Raw genomic sequence first — 16,889 nt, 5'->3', positions numbered from 1 at the left:
AAAAAGGGAGACGATTATTTTTTTATAAAGGATAACATCAATTCCCAGAATGTTTCAGTAAAAAAAAAAAAATTAAAGGTAACCCATGATTTATTATTAAAAAAAGAAATTATTATGATAAATATATAAATATACAAAATGAAATAATGCTAACAAAGTATGTACAAGAAATAATTAAAAAAAAAAAAGAAAAAAAAGTAAATATCTAATTAAACTGGGAGGAGATGGTTTTGACCTATTTTCGATGTATAAATCCAACAGAGAAGTTCTTGGTCATGGGCATAGATGGATGGTTCATAGTCCGCAATGATGGAGGAAGTATATTTGTTGTTGATTCTAAAGATTTGACTAGTTGTTGGCAATAAGTATCAGGGTATATCAAATGGTCAGTGGTTTTGTCATGGTTCCATTTCTTGACAAGCTGATCATCATCCTTTGTGTTCATATATAGAATTTTCATACCTGTACACAATATATATATGAAAAAAAATGAATATATATCCTTGTAACAATCATTCTTTCTAAAGTACCTCTTTGAAAATCTATCTTTCCAGTCATATCATCCACTTCATCCTTGAATCCATCATTGTATATAAAAGTTGTATCCCAGTTGAATAACCACACCTACAAAGGAAAGAAAAAAGAGGTTATTATCTGTATAATTTGTTCCTTTCTTATTATTCACTTACTAAAGCGTATACACGAGAACTTTTCTTTCCTTGAATCACAAATCTATGAGTAGCATGAACCTTAGCAGCATCCACCATATCACCCACCACAAAATTCATAAAGTCTGGTAATTCAGGTGGATTTGGTTGTATTGTCAGACAGTACTTGTAGAGTTTGAGAGCTAACATATTCAGTTCTTGATCTAAAGAGATTAAAAAAAAAAAAAGACATATTGAGAATCATTAATCAAACACTCATCATCATCGAATTTTTTTTTTTGTTTTTACCTTTTTGACATTCATATAGCCCTTCTCCTATCACTTTTCCACACGTGTTGCAATTGATTGATATCCATTTGGTCATTGTCCCCCGCTCCCACTAAGAAAAGGAAAAAATGAAAAAGGGAAAAAAAAAAAAAGGAATAAGTCACTGTAATCAAATCAAGGTAAGAATAATAAGTAAATACATGTCCGTCATTGTAGTAAGCTTGGAAAAAAAATATAAAACAATCCATAAGGAACCATTCTATAAAGATACACAAATATACTCAGTGTATTCAAGCTTGTTTTGTATGACAAAATCAATCTAGGATCTTTGTATCGACCAAAAATAGAAAAAAGATATTTCTATGGCCTTCTTGAGATCCGTTTCCCATGTTCCTCTTGATGATAATAAGTATATATGACTTACATTGATTTGATTCGCCAGTTCTTGGTCCAGTTTGATCGAAAGAGGTACCAGATCATTCACATGAATTAAAAAGTAAAAAGAACCGACAAGTAGAGTACCATGTTGTGCCAAAATAGGACGCATACGTGCTTGATGTTCTTCAGGCTTGGTTTCATGACATATCCAACATTCCACTAGTTCATACCAATGTTCAGAAGGAAGATCCTTGCACCGAGATAGATTATTATTTTTATTTTCCACAAGTATCTGAGCACAATGTCGACATTGAAGTTGCTGCCATTGTAAACCTATCATGTCTTTTGCTGTCCACCATTCTTTGTCATTGTTCCCAAGTTGCACCGAAGATGAAGAATGTGTTGTTTGTTGTTGTCGCTGTAAATTAACCTTCAATTGATATATCCAACGATCACCATGATTACTTTCATCATTCTTAGCTTGTACTTGAAGACTATGAGGATCAGCTTGAAGACCATGACGCGTCAAATCTACAACCACTGTATCTTCCTGCCAGAGTTGATTGTTCTTCACAGTAAACGAAGTCGTTTCAACTGATTCATCTGTTGCTATAGTGGCTCTTAATACTTGAATGTTGGAGAGGAGTTCAGCGTAAAAAGAGACTGTCATCAGTCAATAAAAGAAAAAGAACAAAAAAGAAAAAAGTAAACAAAACAGAGAAAAAAGAAAAAAAAAACTTCGAAATTCGTTTGAAGAAAGAAGGAAGGATTCAAACGGCGACCTGGTTTATAAAAATCAGTGATAAAAAAAAAAAAAAAAAGAACGATGAAATATACAAAAGCTTGGTATGACGAAGCTAGTTTTGGGATCAGTTTATTCAAAGCATAATATAACAAACAAACAAAATGAAGAAGGGCGAAAAAGATTGATCTATTGTACAGGGAAGGTATGTGGGCGACCGTAGATAGCACGATCCGATCCATTGGGAGAACCATAGACTTTGATGGGGATATGACAATCGAAGTTACTAACTTGAACTTGTGGTTGGGCTTGGAAGTGTTGATGTCGCTCATCAATATTGATTGAGAGATACGGTGATGAAGATGATATTGAAGTCTGGTTTTGGTTGATTCTGGTTTGATTGTTAGTAATGAATTCGAATTTCAAGTTGTATTGCAGTTTGACTAACGAAATATAAAGTAGATATGCTTCGTTTAGAACCTGCCCACCTACTACTACCTTTTATTACTATTATTGTTATTATTATTACCTCCAGTTGTTTGGAATTCTGGTGAAGCTGTTGTTGGAATTGGTAAAGAAAAAGCAAGTCGACGATGATTTAAACAAAATGTATGAAATTCTGAGTGACATTTTCGTGACACCCTCGCGATATGTTCTGGTTGACGCAGTGAGATACTTGATTCTACAATTTCATGACTTTCCAAGAAAATAGATACCTAATATATGAATTAATGTAATGTTTTCAATGATGACCTCTTTTTTTTTTTTTGTTTACCTTATAAGTAGATAAAGACGCTTCACTGAAATCCAAAATGCCAAGCACTGGTTCACCTAAACGATGAGCCATTTTCGTCAGTTGTAATTTTGCTACTCTTTGATTGTTCTTGCACAAATCATACATAGCTAAAGGTTCAACAAAGATTAAAATACATCAGTTTCCTCTTGTGAATAACATCATAAGATCTTTCAATTATACCTTTCCTACTTGAATGAGTAATCCGAGATACCACTTGTGCACATGTCTTTCGATAATCTTGTTCAGTCATAATTTCTTCATCATCATCATGAGATATACGTTGTTCATCATAAGCGTCGCTTTCCCTCCGAGTGATTTCCTGAATATCGTCATGTCCGTTGGTGCTTTTTTCCAATAATTCATTCACATAATCCATAAATGCAGTCCGTTCTTTCAAAACTTCAGGTGATGATGTTGATGGTGATGATAGTGGTCTGTGATGATCGATATTGTTGTTGCTTGCAATTGGTGAAATAGGAGCAGAATTTGCAGATGCAATGGAGCTGATACTGGCACTACGTTTAGCTTTGTTATTGATTTCAGGAACTAATTCAACTTGAGCTTCATCTTTGTACATCACCACTGGATTCATCAAATCGAATATAGGTCTTGAACCATCCTCTATAAAAAAAAAAAAATAAGTGGTAAATATGCTAGTGTAGATAATTTTATTTTATATTTTATATTTTATATTTTTATTTTATTTTATTTTTTTTTTACCGGAAACATGATTCAATACACGAAATCGTAACTGGACCACTTGACCTTGATGTTGCATTCCACTAGATCTTGTTGAAGGCGCACTCCCACTACGTTGGGTACCCACCACAAGATAATAATTGAACCGAATGGCTTTTCCTCGATGTGATGGCGGAAGATCGTTAGGAAGTTTCAATTTGTATGAATCTACAAAAAAGTAACACATGATAATACATGATTATATAAATTATCTTTTCTTTTCTTAATTTTTCTTTTTTTTTTTTAGTCACCACATTATTTCTTCCTTACATTTCTTTGTTTCACCAGGAGCCAAATCAAGATCCACAAATAATATTGACGGAGGAGTTGAGAAAACAGGAGTTGTCCGGGTATCTATATACATATCCAAGTAAATATATATATATATATCTAAATCACTTCCTTTTTTTTTTGTTTTTGTTTTTTTTTTTTTTTTTTTTTTTTTTTTACCAATTTTTGAATCAGGTTTTCCATTCCATAAACCACCACCACCACCAAATCCAGTACCATGGGGTCGATACATTGTTTTTTGTTTCAGTGGAGCAAATTCATTATTGTTGATTAAAGTCGGATCCACTACGAATTGACCAACCACCTGAGCAAAGCCCCATAATAGATGTTCAGGTTTTTTCATTAAGGATGGTGTAGACGGAGATTTGAGAAGGCGAGATAAACGACGAGCATTGATAGGATGCGTAGCTAAAGATGAATGATATTGTTGTTGTTGATGATAATGATGTTGTTGACCTCCAGACATAGGTGAATTTGTATAATAAGGATGTGATGATGATAGAGAATCAGTAGAACTTCGTCGACTTGATGTTGATATAGGATGCATATATGAAGAAGTCACTGTGTCGATACTAGTGCGAGGAGTAATATGATCGTGTGATCCAAGTTCAATAGCAATAGGATCATTTTCATTCATTTGAATACCGTTTATATCATATTTTTCTATAAATAAACAAGTTAGTCTTCTATCAGCAGGAAAAAAAAAAGACCATTTATTGCTCATTATTTTAAATTACCTTGTTGTTCCCATTTCGTTTCTCGAGATATCGATGTATCCATATTATCGCCATTGTGAGGTTTTATATTACTGGCAATAGTGTTGCTAGGTGGTGTGGTAGGAGCTGATTGAGACTCTGTTGTATAACCAGTAAGATAAGCTAAAGTTGATGAAGCCAGAGAAGTAAGAGATCTTGATTTCCCATACAGTCCAGTAGCATTATCTTGTTCAATAGACGGAAGATCTTGTACAAAATCTTGAGTAGAGGAAGTAGAAGGAGTTCTACTATGACCGTTAGTTCTGTGAGTTTTATTATATGACACTCTAGGAGGTGGCGACTTTTGTCTTTCTTGTTTAGTCAAGGATGATGACGTGCTTGGCGATTTGGGTAATATAGGTAACGTGTTGGTAAAAGCGATAGTACAAGATAATGTTTCTCCAGCATAAAACACGGCACCTTGTGAAAAAGAAGTGGTCACTAATAGATGATAAAGAAATATAAGATTGAGATCGTAAAAAAAAAAAAAAAAATATCGTAAAGTTTCCATAATGAAAGTTTCCTTTTATATTTCTAAAATAACTTGTATAAAGTTTTGCATTGTTTTTTTTAAAAAAAAAAAAAAAAAAAGGTCATTACCAAGGACGCTCATGTTCAAGAGTATGAATTGTATAAAAGGAATACAGAAAAAAAAAACAACAAGTGAAATATGTAAAAAAAAGAAAAAGAAAAAAAGATATGAATTCAAGCGAGAAACAAGAAAAAAGGGCCACTGAAAAGAAAGAAAGAAAGAAAAAAAAAACCAGTTGAAACTCCGTGAGTGTCATATGGTGGTGAGTTTGATGGAAAGGTGTCTTTGTTTATCAAACAATAAAAAGTCAATATCTACCTCCTTATGATGAATATTTATGAAAGTAATAACAAAAAAAAAATTGAAGATCTATATAAAAATGATTTTCATTTAATCAAATAAAAAAAAAGAAAAAAAAAGAAAATCCACTGTTTTGGAACACATCATTATTCCTAATATAAGAAATCCAGTTACAGTATAAACTACAGTAAAAATATATTACAACTTTGATTATACATACACTATCTGAAATGATGATGAATGAAACCGATTTATTTCTTTGAGGGGTAAAAGAACCAAAAAAAAAAAAAAAAAAGAAAGAAATGCAGTCATAACTCATTCAGATATCTTGTTTTCCTTTTTTGGTCAAAGAAAAAAGTGTAACTTTCATATCATTATCATTGTATTATACTTTCATACATTATCAATTCTATGTATTTATTATATATCCTTGTTAAAAGTATACAGTCATTCCATTTTTTTTTCCCTTTTTTTTTTTTTTTAATTCTATATTTTTTATTTTTCTTTTCCATTACAAGTTACAGTCAATAAATCCAATATACAGTAATGTTCACTTTGATTTCCAATAACATATTATCAATGAATATTAAAGATCTTAAATTATTGTGATAATATTCATTTCAATCCTTATGTAGTAAAAGTAACTATTGTATTAATTATTCATCATGTAGCCATCATATGTTTTATCAGATCAAACGCTTCATTTGAAACACAGCTGAGTTTTTTATATTTTTGCTTTTCTTTTTTTTCCATACTTTTCTGTTTAATCTATTTCTTCCTGGCTATTCCCTTTTCTACTCATACCATGTTTGACATTCGACCTGGAGAAATAATAGAATATGATTATCGATCTTCTAATATACCATCTGTGTCAACAACCAGTTTGAAAATACTACAATGGAATGTCGAAAGAAACTATGGTATATAAATTCTAAAAAAAAAAAAAAGGAACTCACTTTATATGAAACTATTTTATTATTATTATTTTACAGAGGCGGATGGAATCTTGAAGAAAATCAAAGAACTCGATCCAGATGTATGTGTACTACAAGAAATAGACATTGATTGTCGAAGATCTGGAAATAGGAACCATATGGAAGAATTATGCAAAACTTTGAAAATGAAAGGTGTTTTTGTATGTGAATTTTGGGAACTTGAAAGTCCTCTAAGGAAAGATCGTGATCAAGTAAAGTGATATGAAAACAAAACGATATATACAAAGTGTTTATTCTTTTTTTTTTTTCTAGGGTGGTGGTTTACATGGGAATGCTATCCTTACAAAACATGAGTTGACGGATATACGGGTCATTGATCATCAGTATCAACCTTTTTTTTGGGAAAGAGATGGTGCATTATTAAATGAACCTCGAAAGGGAAGGCAAGTCTTATTGATAACGTTATATAGAAATATATAAGTGGGACATGGGAAAACCAATAGTTTGGATACTGACATCATTTTTTTTTCTTGTTTTGGTTAGACGTTATACATTGGCCAGTGTGATCAATCGACCTACTTGTCCATCTATTCTAATATATAACGTACATTTGGAGGTAAAGCTGTCAAAATAAAAAAGAAGAAGAAGAAGGGGAAAAAAGTGTATATATATACTATGGAAAATATATATGTATATTTGGGTATACTTAACTTCTTTTACTATTTTTTTTTGTTTCTTTTCTTTTTTTTTTTTTTTGCCCTTTCAAGGTTTTCACGGGAATCATTGGACGAGTGTCAGTCTTCTCGGAACTCTTTCAAGATGCACATTTTTACACCAACCAATTTCCATATCAGGCTATATTTGGAGATCTGAATACAATGGCTCACTCTATCGCAAGATTGTCACCAAAATACGCTAGGGATCGATATCGCTTCTTGTCATTGGGGGAAACAGAAGCATCATGGTTTGATCGAAATATACTTGGATATCATATAATGGATGGGCCTCTAAACATACGATTGTTAACGATGCAACGATCATCATGGACACCTCTTTGGATACTCAAATCAATGTTTAACTCTTCTAACAAACTTATCTCAAATTGGGGATTATCATTGGGAATTTGGTTGACTGGATTCTCTGCGGATGTGATGATCAAAGCAAGGAACCCTGGATTTTATGATGGCTGGCCAATACAACATGATACCTTGCACAATCCTGCCTATTTTGGACTGTTTAAAGCGAAATTGGATTGGACACTATTACGGAACATGGAAATCAAGCATCAACAATATGGAAATATAGATTATAAGCTCAGTGATCATCAATATCTCATGATGGAAGTAGATACTGACAGTAACGACATACTTGAAGATGACAACAGACGAAATGCTTTATGGCTTTTACGACGACAACAATTCATGAATACCCATAGGATAGGATATTCACGGTATTTAGTATTATTCGTATTATTAGTACTTGTATTATTAGCTTTAGTAGTATAGACGTTGATAGGGATAAATAAAATACATTTATTCAAGTTTTTAATCAAGAATAGAATACAAATGATTGGGATCATGTACCTGATGGTGGACTTTCAAAAAGAGTAGATTGTGTGAAATGGAATCAACTAGTATTGTTTTATTAGTTACGATGATACAAAAGTCGTACATTCATTGTTATTATTATTATTATTATTATTAATATTATTTATTAATATTATTGTCAAAAATAGAATATGGAATTTATACAATCTTACATTTTGAACAACAATGATAAATTTTCCTGAAACATGGAATTGCCATTGCTATTCAGTTAAAAGTCATGTGCAAACCAATGATACTTTAAAATACTCTTCTCACCCCGCATTTTCTGGGAAAAAATACATCTATATTCATTGGGGTAAACATTCTTTTTTTTTTTTTTTTGGTTCTCGCTTTCCTAACCAATTGAACTATTCTCAAATAGGATATATTTTAGTAGGTATTGTTGAAGAAGATATCAATCAAAGAACAAATAAATAAAAAAAAAAGACATAGCGAGGTTCTCCTTTTTAAGTATTTTTTTTTTATATTAAAGGCTAGATTGAATGACTGTCGATCATTTTTCTTTTATTTTTGTTTGATCAGTTGTATAATGAAGTAAACTACTTCAGTATAAAAAGTATGATGAGAATACTTATCTGGGGTAAGGAATATTCAATTGTATCACAGGTATGATAAGGTGATTATGACTAACACAAAATAACTAGAAATAATTAAAGTTCACCAGTCAAATGTCTGTTGTACCGGTATCTTGCCACAACAGAGCCAAAAGAGGCTGGACACCGACCCAATTTGAGATTGTCGATTGGTTGTACAAAAAGATAGACATATTTTTTTTATAGTATTGTATTGACTCGTAATTAAGTTGAGGTCCTCTTTATATTAAAATCATTCCATAAATTGATTGAATATTCATTCATACACAACAAGACAGATATTATCATCATCATAAAGGTATTACTCTCATCAACTATACAATCATGATCATCACTATACAAGCAACATTGTCATTATATAAACATCACCACCACTATATGTAGTTAATCATTATACAGATATCGTGAACCATCATCATCATCATCATAATAATAAAAATATGTGTCTTTAAAAAAAAAAAAAGAAGACCTGTCAAATACGCTATTTATATGGTTGAGTTTGAATATCTTAAATCAATCCAGAGATACAAATGAGGAAATGAGAAAGACAGGAGTGGTAATAAAACGATGATGACGATGATGATGAAGTATATTTCACACGAAAAAGTTACGCGGAGAAAGTTACCCATGAAGGGACAACCGGACTTATAATCATCCTATGTTTGATTGGTGTTGTGATAGGTTGATGTTGAAGCTTCCATTTTGAACATTTACGCTTAATTTGGTCTCTTCTCTGAGATCAAAGTAAACCAAAAAAAAAAAAAAAGAGAGAACTCCGTAGGGGTTATTTTTTTTTCTTGCTGTAACGAATCAACGGTCTTGACTTGTGGGGTATAATAATCTAAACTATATTTGGTCCCTTTAAGAACAAAGGACGGAATTTGAAATGTAAACCATATTTTCTAATTTTTTGATATAAAAGTAATTCTTTCACTTCTCTTTCCATTTCTTTTTTTTTTATCAATCACAAAAAAAAAAATCCATCCTTTACTCTTCTTTTTTTTTCCTTCTTCTTCTTTTATCTTCTTCTTTTTATATATATATATCACTTTGTAAGCTCCGGTAGCTTCTTATTCTTATTCTTTCCTTTTTGGTCCACCTTTTTTGTACCTTTCGACACATCTCTCATAAAATACAATCAATATCAACATGACAACGCAAAAAAAATCCCAAGATATGGGATTTCCCTTATATATGACAACTTGTGCTCTTATTGCTGCTTTCTCTGGATTCCAAGTCGGTTGGGCTATAGGTAAGTTATCTTGTTACTATTATCCTTATTTTCTAAAAAAAAAAAAAGATGACTTATCTATATGATTGGATCTTTTTTTTTTTTTTATGATGACTAGGTGTACCAAATATGCCTCAAAGTGCAATTTCCAAATGTACTGGTGGTGATTCTCATTCTACTTTGCCTGCTTGTTTACCTATGTCTGATTTCTCTTGGTAAGTTACATTTACTTATTGATCATCTTTTTTTTTCTTTTAAAAAAAAAAACCAACAAGGAAAAAGCAATTGAAGAACCGATGTACTTATAGCAGTATATTTATGATCTAAATATTCGTTAGGGGTTATACCGTTGCTGCCTATCCAATTGGTGGTGTAGTGGGATCTTTTGTTTCTATGTATAGCAACGTATGGCTTGGTCGTCGTCACAATATTATGCTTACTTGTATTTTATTCATCATTGGCAATATTATTTCTGCAGTCTCCATCAATGTTCCTATGGTAAAAAAAAAAAAAAAAAAAAAAGACATCAGTCAATAATCACAACTAATTTTAAATTTTTTATCATCAACATAGTATTCTATTGGTCGTGCCATTGTTGGTATTGCTGCTGGTATGTGTGGTTCATCCGTGTCCATTTATGTTTCAGAAATTTCTACCAACAAGGCTCGTGGTGCTCTTGGAAGTTTGTTCGAACTCTTTTTGAATGCTGGTGTGCTTTTCACTCAACTCTGTGGTCTATATATGAGTTATGATCCTCTCTGGCGTTTCTTATGGGGTATCTCTGCCATTCTTGCCGCTATCCAAATGCTGTGTTTATTCTTATTCACTGTTGAATGTCCCCGTCGACTTTGTGCCAACAAGGAATATGATCGTGCTGCTGCTGCTCTTCAAAAACTTCGTGCTGGAGCTGATGTAGAAGAGGAATTCGCCATGCTACTTGCTGCTCGTCAACGTGAAGTTGAAAGTGCCATTCCTACTACCACTATTTGGGATATTGTTACTTTCAAAAACTTACATATTACCTGGCGTACTATTATTATCATGGTTATTCAAGCTTACAACCAAGCTGGTGGTATTGGTCCTATGTCTGTCTATTCTGTTGGCTTCTTTACCGAAATTTTCAATGGTGATACCCATATGGCTACTTCTCTCTCTTTGGCCGATGGTGCTGTCAATACCGCTGCTACATTGGTTTCTGTTATGTTTGTTCACAAGTTGGGACGTAAGAACTTGATGATGGCTTCTTTGTTAGGTTGTACTCTTGGTTGTATTCTTATGGTGGTTGGTGCTCATAATACTTCTTTGGGTGGTATCATTATCGCTGCCGCTATTATCTATATTGGTTTTTATTCCCTTGGTTGTGGTGTCATTCCTTGGTTCATTGCTCCCGAATTAGTACCCATGCATGCTTTGGCATCTGCTTCTGCACTTGGTAGTTCTTGCAACTGGTTGATGAACTTTGTTATCAATATCTTGTGGCCATATATATCCGCCAACTTGGGTCAAAATGCCTTCTGTGTCTTCATTGCCATCAATTTCGTTGGTTTCTTATTCGTTGTTTTCTTTATGCCTGAAACTACTGGTAAAGATTTGGATGATTCTGATGAAAAGAGTCCTGGTGCTGAACATCATGCTGAATCTGGTACCTCCTCAAGTCACGCAACTGATGAAAAGGAAGAAAAGAGAGAAGTCGAATACCTGGAAAAATAATTTATCAACAAAACATCTTCATACACGATTGACTTCTTTGTATTTTATTGATATACAGTATACTGGTTACCCCTCTTTATCTTTTTTTTTTTAGTATTATTATTGTTATTTATTTTACACATTCTTCAATTGAATCATCTTTGTATTTTTATTTTTTATTTGTTTTATATATCACTCTTATACTACCACTTCATTTGACATGCTGTCTTAGTCCATTTACTAGTTACCTTCTCTTACCTTCTTTTTTTTTTTTTTAGTTGATTATCTATAGTACTTTCTGACCTATTTTTTTTTTCTTTTTTCTTTTCTTTTTTTTTTTTTCATTGATGGACAGTGCTCTGATTACTGATAACAATAAAATTTTGAACAATTGTTCCGTTTTTATCAATCATTTTGACATTTGTATATTGTAACAAGCATAATTGAATGTACTAGGTATCAATGAACTCTATATTGATCTCTATTATGGAAAATTATATGATAATCTTTCAATATACTCAATATACTAATTTTACCGTGCTTTCAATTGTACGTTTTTTTTTTGACACTAAAAAAGAAAGTTTCATACTCCCCTGATTATCTTATTGGACTTGTACGTGGATACCTAGGTTTCTTTTCATCTCCGCCTTCACATCTATTTTTGACCTCTTTTATGCGTGAATGGTCTCGCACTACCAGTGAGTCAGTGTTCCTCTTATCATTATCATGGTTACCCATCATCCGACATTCACTATCGTTCGCTTATCATCCATCGGTTATCATTCATCGTTTATCATCCATCGTTTATATCATTTATATCACTTATCATCTACTCTTCTACATCCACTATTCTCCTTTTGATAATGAGTCACCAACCTCGTTCATTCAACTTCATTTTTTAAACCTTTCTGATTCCGGTCACCCGATCCATTTCACTTGGATGATGTAAAAGAAAAAAAATTCATCTTGTCCTATTACACAAAAATGTCCAATGGATAAAGTTGAACATCGGTAAAGTGACACCTGTGTAGATGATAGCTTTCTTTTTATAGTAAATAAATAGTCATCTATATATCTAGATCATCTATCGTCTTGTTTTTTTTTTCTGAAGAGGGACATGATCAGTAACATGTTTATTTAAGCACTGAAGGCAGTGATGGACCTAATTGATGCTTTGTCATTGAAAAGAAAAATGCCTGTTTTCTGAGGGATCTATTTTTTTTTTTTTTTTTGACCAACGGATACCGAATTTTGAATTTCAGGGACCAATTTTTGGATTGATCATTACTCGTTCTTTGTTTGGATAATTTGTTTGGATAACTCCCTAGCAAGGTAACTGTTTTATAATGAGATCAATTGGTTGGGAATGATGATCGCCAACAGTTATTTATTTCGAAGGATAGTAAAAGGAAAAGAAAAATAAAAAGGAAAAAGAAAAAGAATAACTATTTCTTTTGATTGGTTGCCGGATCTTTGGGATCCCATAAAAAGTATTTACTATTTAATGAAGAGTGATGATGAAAGATCGTTGCTGTCCGATGAATAAGGAAAGAGATAATAATAATAAATAAAAAAAAAAGGCGAATACAATAATGAATATGACTTTATTAAAGTAGGATGTAAATTCAATGATATTCTATCTAATAATAAACACTAAGCTAAGACTGATACTAAATATTACTAAAAGAATAACAACAGAAGAGGGAAACAAAATAAATTAAAAAAGATACTTTTGATGTTACGTATTCATCTATTTGATCCAGTTGTACATCCACTTTTGTTGTTCGTATATTCTATTACATATCTATCCAGTTGTATATCGATATAATCCTATTCACAAATTTGTACACAATAAAAGGGATAATCAAAACAAATAATATCAATTAGTTTATAAGAAAGTATAGAAAAAGGAGGGAAGATAATCTATATAGGATGACAAGAATCCTAAAAAGATAGATCGTGTTAATAAAATAGAAATATTAATGGTGGTTTAATATTTTTAAGTAGAAGTTCAATTTGTATCTTACACATTTCAAAAAAGAGTGATATGGTAAAAAAAAAAAAAAAAAAAAAAAAAAAAAAAAAAAAAAAAAAAAAAAAAAAAAAAAGAAGAGAAAGAGATTATTCAATTTCTCATTTTTCCGTGTTCAGCTCTAATTTTTTTTTTTTTTTTTTTTGGGAATTCTTATTCTCACCCACCATTTTGTATACTTTTGCAACTCACTCTAAAGTCATCATCATCATACCAAATTTGGGTTGAACATGGATGGAATCATTCTCTTTCAATTGGCTTAATGCTAATTTATCGTTTATCCCGTAATTTATATAATAACTACCACGAAAAAGATAGCAAGACCAGAAGTAAAGTCATACAAAGAATTCTTTTTCATAGTTGGTTTATCATTCATCGACCGTCAATTATCATCCAGTCATCACATATCATCCGCAGAAAAAGGATGCTTTATTAGCATGATGTAAAAGTTTCAGTTCAAAAGAAAAATGCGTTGCAGCGGAATCTGAAATACACTGTATATCCTCAATGGGAATTCCAATTTCTGGCTCTTTCTTTTCTTCACTAACTATTTTGCAAGAACGACATGGTAAAGCGAAAACATTCAATGATATAGAAGAAAGGAAACGATCTACGGTCATAAATCTTACACTGGATGGATGGATGGATGGATAAATGAACGGATGGATGGATGGATGGATGGATGGATGGATGAACGAAGGAAGGAAGGAATGACTGACTGTTTAGATCATTTCATACTTGTCATTCTCAATCAACGATCGTTTCCTATCTTTTAACAAAAGACACGATATTATACAACGATATACTTACCTTGATACTTTTTTTGTTTTAATATTCATTAGCCTTCCAACAAGTCATTCATCACCAAGGTCAAGCTTGGCAAGGCTCAAAAGCAAAACCGTCCTTTGCCCCACTGGTTCCGTTTGAAGTCTGATACCAAGATCCGGTATGTCCTTTTCTTTTTCCTTCAACTTTTTATTATTGTTGGATATGTCCAAATGACTAATTGACTGATTCTTTTTCTTTTTCTTTACTTTTGTATATGATATTTTACAGCTGGAATGCCAAGCGTCGCAACTGGCGCCACACCAAGTTGAACATCTAAGACAGTTGGACGAACATCAAGCTTTTTGTACTTAGTTAGTTTGTTTTTTTTTGTCGGATTGGTGTATCAATAAAAAAAAAATTATATCAGCATTATGCTTTATTCTTGTACAGAAAGGAAACCGGATAAGTATCTATATATTAGTTGGGATTGTGAGATGGATAATATGCTAGGACTTACACAATTGATCCGTATTATATGAGAGAGGGAACGCGTAGGGTTTGTCAATTGATGGAAATATATGCTATGTATGTTAATCGTGGATGATAATGTTATGAAGCTAATAAGGTAATGATCATGATTTAATGATGATAACCTCTGTGGTGAAGAATCCCAAAAGTACTATTAATTCCTATTATGGTTGATTGATGATGGAATACAATCGAGGGGTATTGATACATTCGCCTGTGTGCCTACTGTAACTATGATGTCAACATAAAAGATGGATGCATAGTGGACGGAACTTAAAGTGCCATACTTTCTTCACCAATCTAGGCAAGATAGTAAAATTGGGGTACTTCGGAAAAGTTGACAAATGAATCCGAGAAGAGTACAAAATATATATTATAATTTAAGGATGAAAAAGAATAGATGGATGATCATGATGATTGGTGATGTTTCTGAATAAAGCTTTTATGTGAGGTTAGGGTTATGAGAAGTGAACAAAAAAAAAAAAAAAAAAAAGCGGAAAGGAGGAACAGAGATTAAGGTTGCCGAGCTAAAAAAGGAAATTTGCGTTGGCAGCTACTTGTCAAAATAAAGTGCCTCTGTGTTACCCACACGAAGACAGCACATCAAACTTTGTTTTATTTATTTGAGAAGAGATGCAATAGTGAGGTTGAGCGATGCTACGCAGTAGGATAACAATAATCATCTACCTAATATTACCATTATTCTAACAATAGCAACGGACAAGAGAAAATAAGAATAAGGGAATGATGAAATATACATGAGCACTTAAGCATAGACAATAAAAAAATAAAAAAAAAGGAATCGTTCCATTAACTTTAGGCGTATACCCGATTTCCAACTAGTCAGTCAGCCAATAAAAATGGCCAATGAAGTTAATTTATTTATTTTTGCACTTTTCTTTCCGCTTTCCCTCTTTTTTTTTTTTTTTTTTTTTTTTTTTTTCTTCTTCTATCATCATGACTTTACATCGTTTATTTACAGTTGATACAATATTGATTCGTGTTTGTTATCATAGTTCAATCCGTGATATTGTTATACTTAGTAGAGTATGCAAAACTTTACATCAACGCATCTTCAACCATGGCCAACTTTGGAAACAGCGGAATTTGATATGCCAACCTCAAGATATCCCATGGTTAGTATCTGACAAACAACATCATAGGAAAATGATTCGACAGTTAGTACTCCAACTACCAAGACATCATGGATTGAAGACATTGATGATTCGCGATTTACCAACCCTGGATACAATGACTCTTTTTGCTATATTGGATCTTTGTGCTCATTCTGTTCTTCATTTGGATCTGACGTTAACCAATGGTCAATGTGAACAACTCTGCATGCATCTTGAAGCATTCTGTTTCCATCTAGCCACCTCTCAAATTTGGAATAAAATTCCTTTAACTCTGCATCAATACACGTTGGATTCGACTCTTCTTTATCATGATGCTCTGCTGAATCTTCGGTCACAAGCATCATCATCATCATCATCATCATCATCAACTTCATTAAGGCAGCCTTTCTTTATTCATCATTTGATATCTCATGGATTACCTACCAAAATGGACGATCCACCTTTTGAAGTGTTGGAAAGGATTACACTTAATATCATCACATCCACCACTGATTCTTTTATGTTGATTCAACGCTTTCATCATTTGATGGGATTATTGTCACGCCATTCACCTACATTGACATCATCAGCATTATCATCATCATCATCAGCATCATCATCATTACCCAAGATAGGCCAAACTTCAACTGACAACATCAGCAATAGCACAAGTACCAGCACCATTACATCCGTAGTCAAGATACCCAAACCTGTGTTACCACCACTTTCTCCTTCTTCATCATCATCATCAATGTCATCGGTCCTTTCATCCCTTAGAACGTCATCATCAAGATCATTAACAATCATTGGAAAACGTGATTCATCATCATCGTCATCAGTAACAGCAGAAGATCATAGAAAAAAGAAGAAACAACAAGCAGTAGAAAAAAGAAAACAATATTATTATGATCGGATCCATCATCT

At 32.5% G+C, this 16,889-nt stretch overlaps 6 protein-coding genes across 6 annotated transcripts; 3 read left to right on the top strand and 3 right to left on the bottom strand.

The window, feature by feature from the left end:
- Nucleotides 1–148: 148 nt before the first annotated feature.
- On the bottom strand, nucleotides 149–2,075 carry BX664DRAFT_338141 (ubiquitin-conjugating enzyme E2-binding protein). Its single transcript, XM_051546377.1, has 5 exons — nucleotides 1,360–2,075; nucleotides 957–1,047; nucleotides 690–871; nucleotides 531–624; nucleotides 149–462 (listed from the first exon to the last, which is right to left on the bottom strand). Exons 1-5 carry the CDS (start codon nucleotides 1,981–1,983, stop codon nucleotides 236–238), a joined length of 1,218 nt encoding a protein of 405 aa, XP_051398351.1. The 5' UTR covers nucleotides 1,984–2,075; the 3' UTR covers nucleotides 149–235.
- A 66-nt stretch (nucleotides 2,076–2,141) lies between these two features.
- On the bottom strand, nucleotides 2,142–5,332 carry BX664DRAFT_283833 (Rgp1-domain-containing protein). Its single transcript, XM_051541612.1, has 9 exons — nucleotides 5,236–5,332; nucleotides 4,618–5,076; nucleotides 4,040–4,543; nucleotides 3,860–3,943; nucleotides 3,572–3,757; nucleotides 3,032–3,472; nucleotides 2,831–2,958; nucleotides 2,585–2,771; nucleotides 2,142–2,498 (listed from the first exon to the last, which is right to left on the bottom strand). Exons 1-9 carry the CDS (start codon nucleotides 5,246–5,248, stop codon nucleotides 2,245–2,247), a joined length of 2,256 nt encoding a protein of 751 aa, XP_051398350.1. The 5' UTR covers nucleotides 5,249–5,332; the 3' UTR covers nucleotides 2,142–2,244.
- A 905-nt stretch (nucleotides 5,333–6,237) lies between these two features.
- BX664DRAFT_387599 (uncharacterized protein) lies at nucleotides 6,238–7,952 on the top strand. Its single transcript, XM_051549393.1, has 5 exons — nucleotides 6,238–6,387; nucleotides 6,460–6,653; nucleotides 6,715–6,863; nucleotides 6,946–7,018; nucleotides 7,170–7,952. Exons 1-5 carry the CDS (start codon nucleotides 6,273–6,275, stop codon nucleotides 7,905–7,907), a joined length of 1,269 nt encoding a protein of 422 aa, XP_051398349.1. The 5' UTR covers nucleotides 6,238–6,272; the 3' UTR covers nucleotides 7,908–7,952.
- A 2,010-nt stretch (nucleotides 7,953–9,962) lies between these two features.
- Nucleotides 9,963–11,543, top strand: BX664DRAFT_366393 (general substrate transporter; the record flags this gene model as incomplete). The annotated part of the gene is made up of 3 exons (XM_051548521.1): nucleotides 9,963–10,048; nucleotides 10,172–10,331; nucleotides 10,407–11,543. The coding sequence occupies 3 exons, from the start codon at nucleotides 9,963–9,965 to the stop codon at nucleotides 11,541–11,543; spliced, it is 1,383 nt and encodes a 460-aa protein (XP_051398348.1).
- Nucleotides 11,544–14,091: 2,548 nt separating this feature from the next.
- Nucleotides 14,092–14,723, top strand: BX664DRAFT_338131 (60S ribosomal protein L39). The gene is made up of 3 exons (XM_051546376.1): nucleotides 14,092–14,122; nucleotides 14,397–14,500; nucleotides 14,611–14,723. The coding sequence occupies exons 1-3, from the start codon at nucleotides 14,120–14,122 to the stop codon at nucleotides 14,657–14,659; spliced, it is 156 nt and encodes a 51-aa protein (XP_051398347.1). The 5' UTR covers nucleotides 14,092–14,119; the 3' UTR covers nucleotides 14,660–14,723.
- A 1,391-nt stretch (nucleotides 14,724–16,114) lies between these two features.
- Nucleotides 16,115–16,772, bottom strand: BX664DRAFT_316447 (uncharacterized protein; the record flags this gene model as incomplete). The annotated part of the gene is made up of 2 exons (XM_051542717.1): nucleotides 16,115–16,373; nucleotides 16,618–16,772. The coding sequence occupies 2 exons, from the start codon at nucleotides 16,770–16,772 to the stop codon at nucleotides 16,115–16,117; spliced, it is 414 nt and encodes a 137-aa protein (XP_051398346.1).
- Nucleotides 16,773–16,889: the final 117 nt, after the last annotated feature.

This window comes from Halteromyces radiatus (assembly GCF_025201355.1).
Source record: "Halteromyces radiatus strain CBS 162.75 chromosome Unknown BX664scaffold_6, whole genome shotgun sequence".
Taxonomy (NCBI): Eukaryota; Fungi; Mucoromycota; class Mucoromycetes; order Mucorales; family Cunninghamellaceae; genus Halteromyces; species Halteromyces radiatus.
Note: the sequence above shows the minus strand (reverse complement) of the source record. Positions and strands in the feature narration are given on the sequence as shown.

What these genes read in the sequence shown, in the direction of transcription:
- BX664DRAFT_338141 (XM_051546377.1), bottom strand. Translation starts at nt 1,983, where the DNA reads ATGACAGTCTCTTTTTACGCTGAACTCCTCTCCAACATTCAAGTATTA. An exon ending in AACTGGCGAATCAAATCAAT is followed by an intron (nt 1,048 to 1,359) that starts GTAAGTCATATA and finishes TCCTTTTCTTAG; the next exon opens with TGGGAGCGGGGGACAATGAC. An exon ending in GCTATATGAATGTCAAAAAG is followed by an intron (nt 872 to 956) that starts GTAAAAACAAAA and finishes TAATCTCTTTAG; the next exon opens with ATCAAGAACTGAATATGTTA.
- BX664DRAFT_283833 (XM_051541612.1), bottom strand. An exon ending in TGTATTGAATCATGTTTCCG is followed by an intron (nt 3,473 to 3,571) that starts GTAAAAAAAAAA and finishes TTTTTTTTATAG; the next exon opens with AGGATGGTTCAAGACCTATA. An exon ending in TACTCATTCAAGTAGGAAAG is followed by an intron (nt 2,959 to 3,031) that starts GTATAATTGAAA and finishes TTGAACCTTTAG; the next exon opens with CTATGTATGATTTGTGCAAG.
- BX664DRAFT_387599 (XM_051549393.1), top strand. Translation starts at nt 6,273, where the DNA reads ATGTTTGACATTCGACCTGGAGAAATAATAGAATATGATTATCGATCT. An exon ending in GAATGTCGAAAGAAACTATG is followed by an intron (nt 6,388 to 6,459) that starts GTATATAAATTC and finishes ATTATTTTACAG; the next exon opens with AGGCGGATGGAATCTTGAAG. An exon ending in AGGCAAGTCTTATTGATAAC is followed by an intron (nt 6,864 to 6,945) that starts GTTATATAGAAA and finishes TGTTTTGGTTAG; the next exon opens with ACGTTATACATTGGCCAGTG.
- BX664DRAFT_338131 (XM_051546376.1), top strand. An exon ending in AAGTCTGATACCAAGATCCG is followed by an intron (nt 14,501 to 14,610) that starts GTATGTCCTTTT and finishes GATATTTTACAG; the next exon opens with CTGGAATGCCAAGCGTCGCA.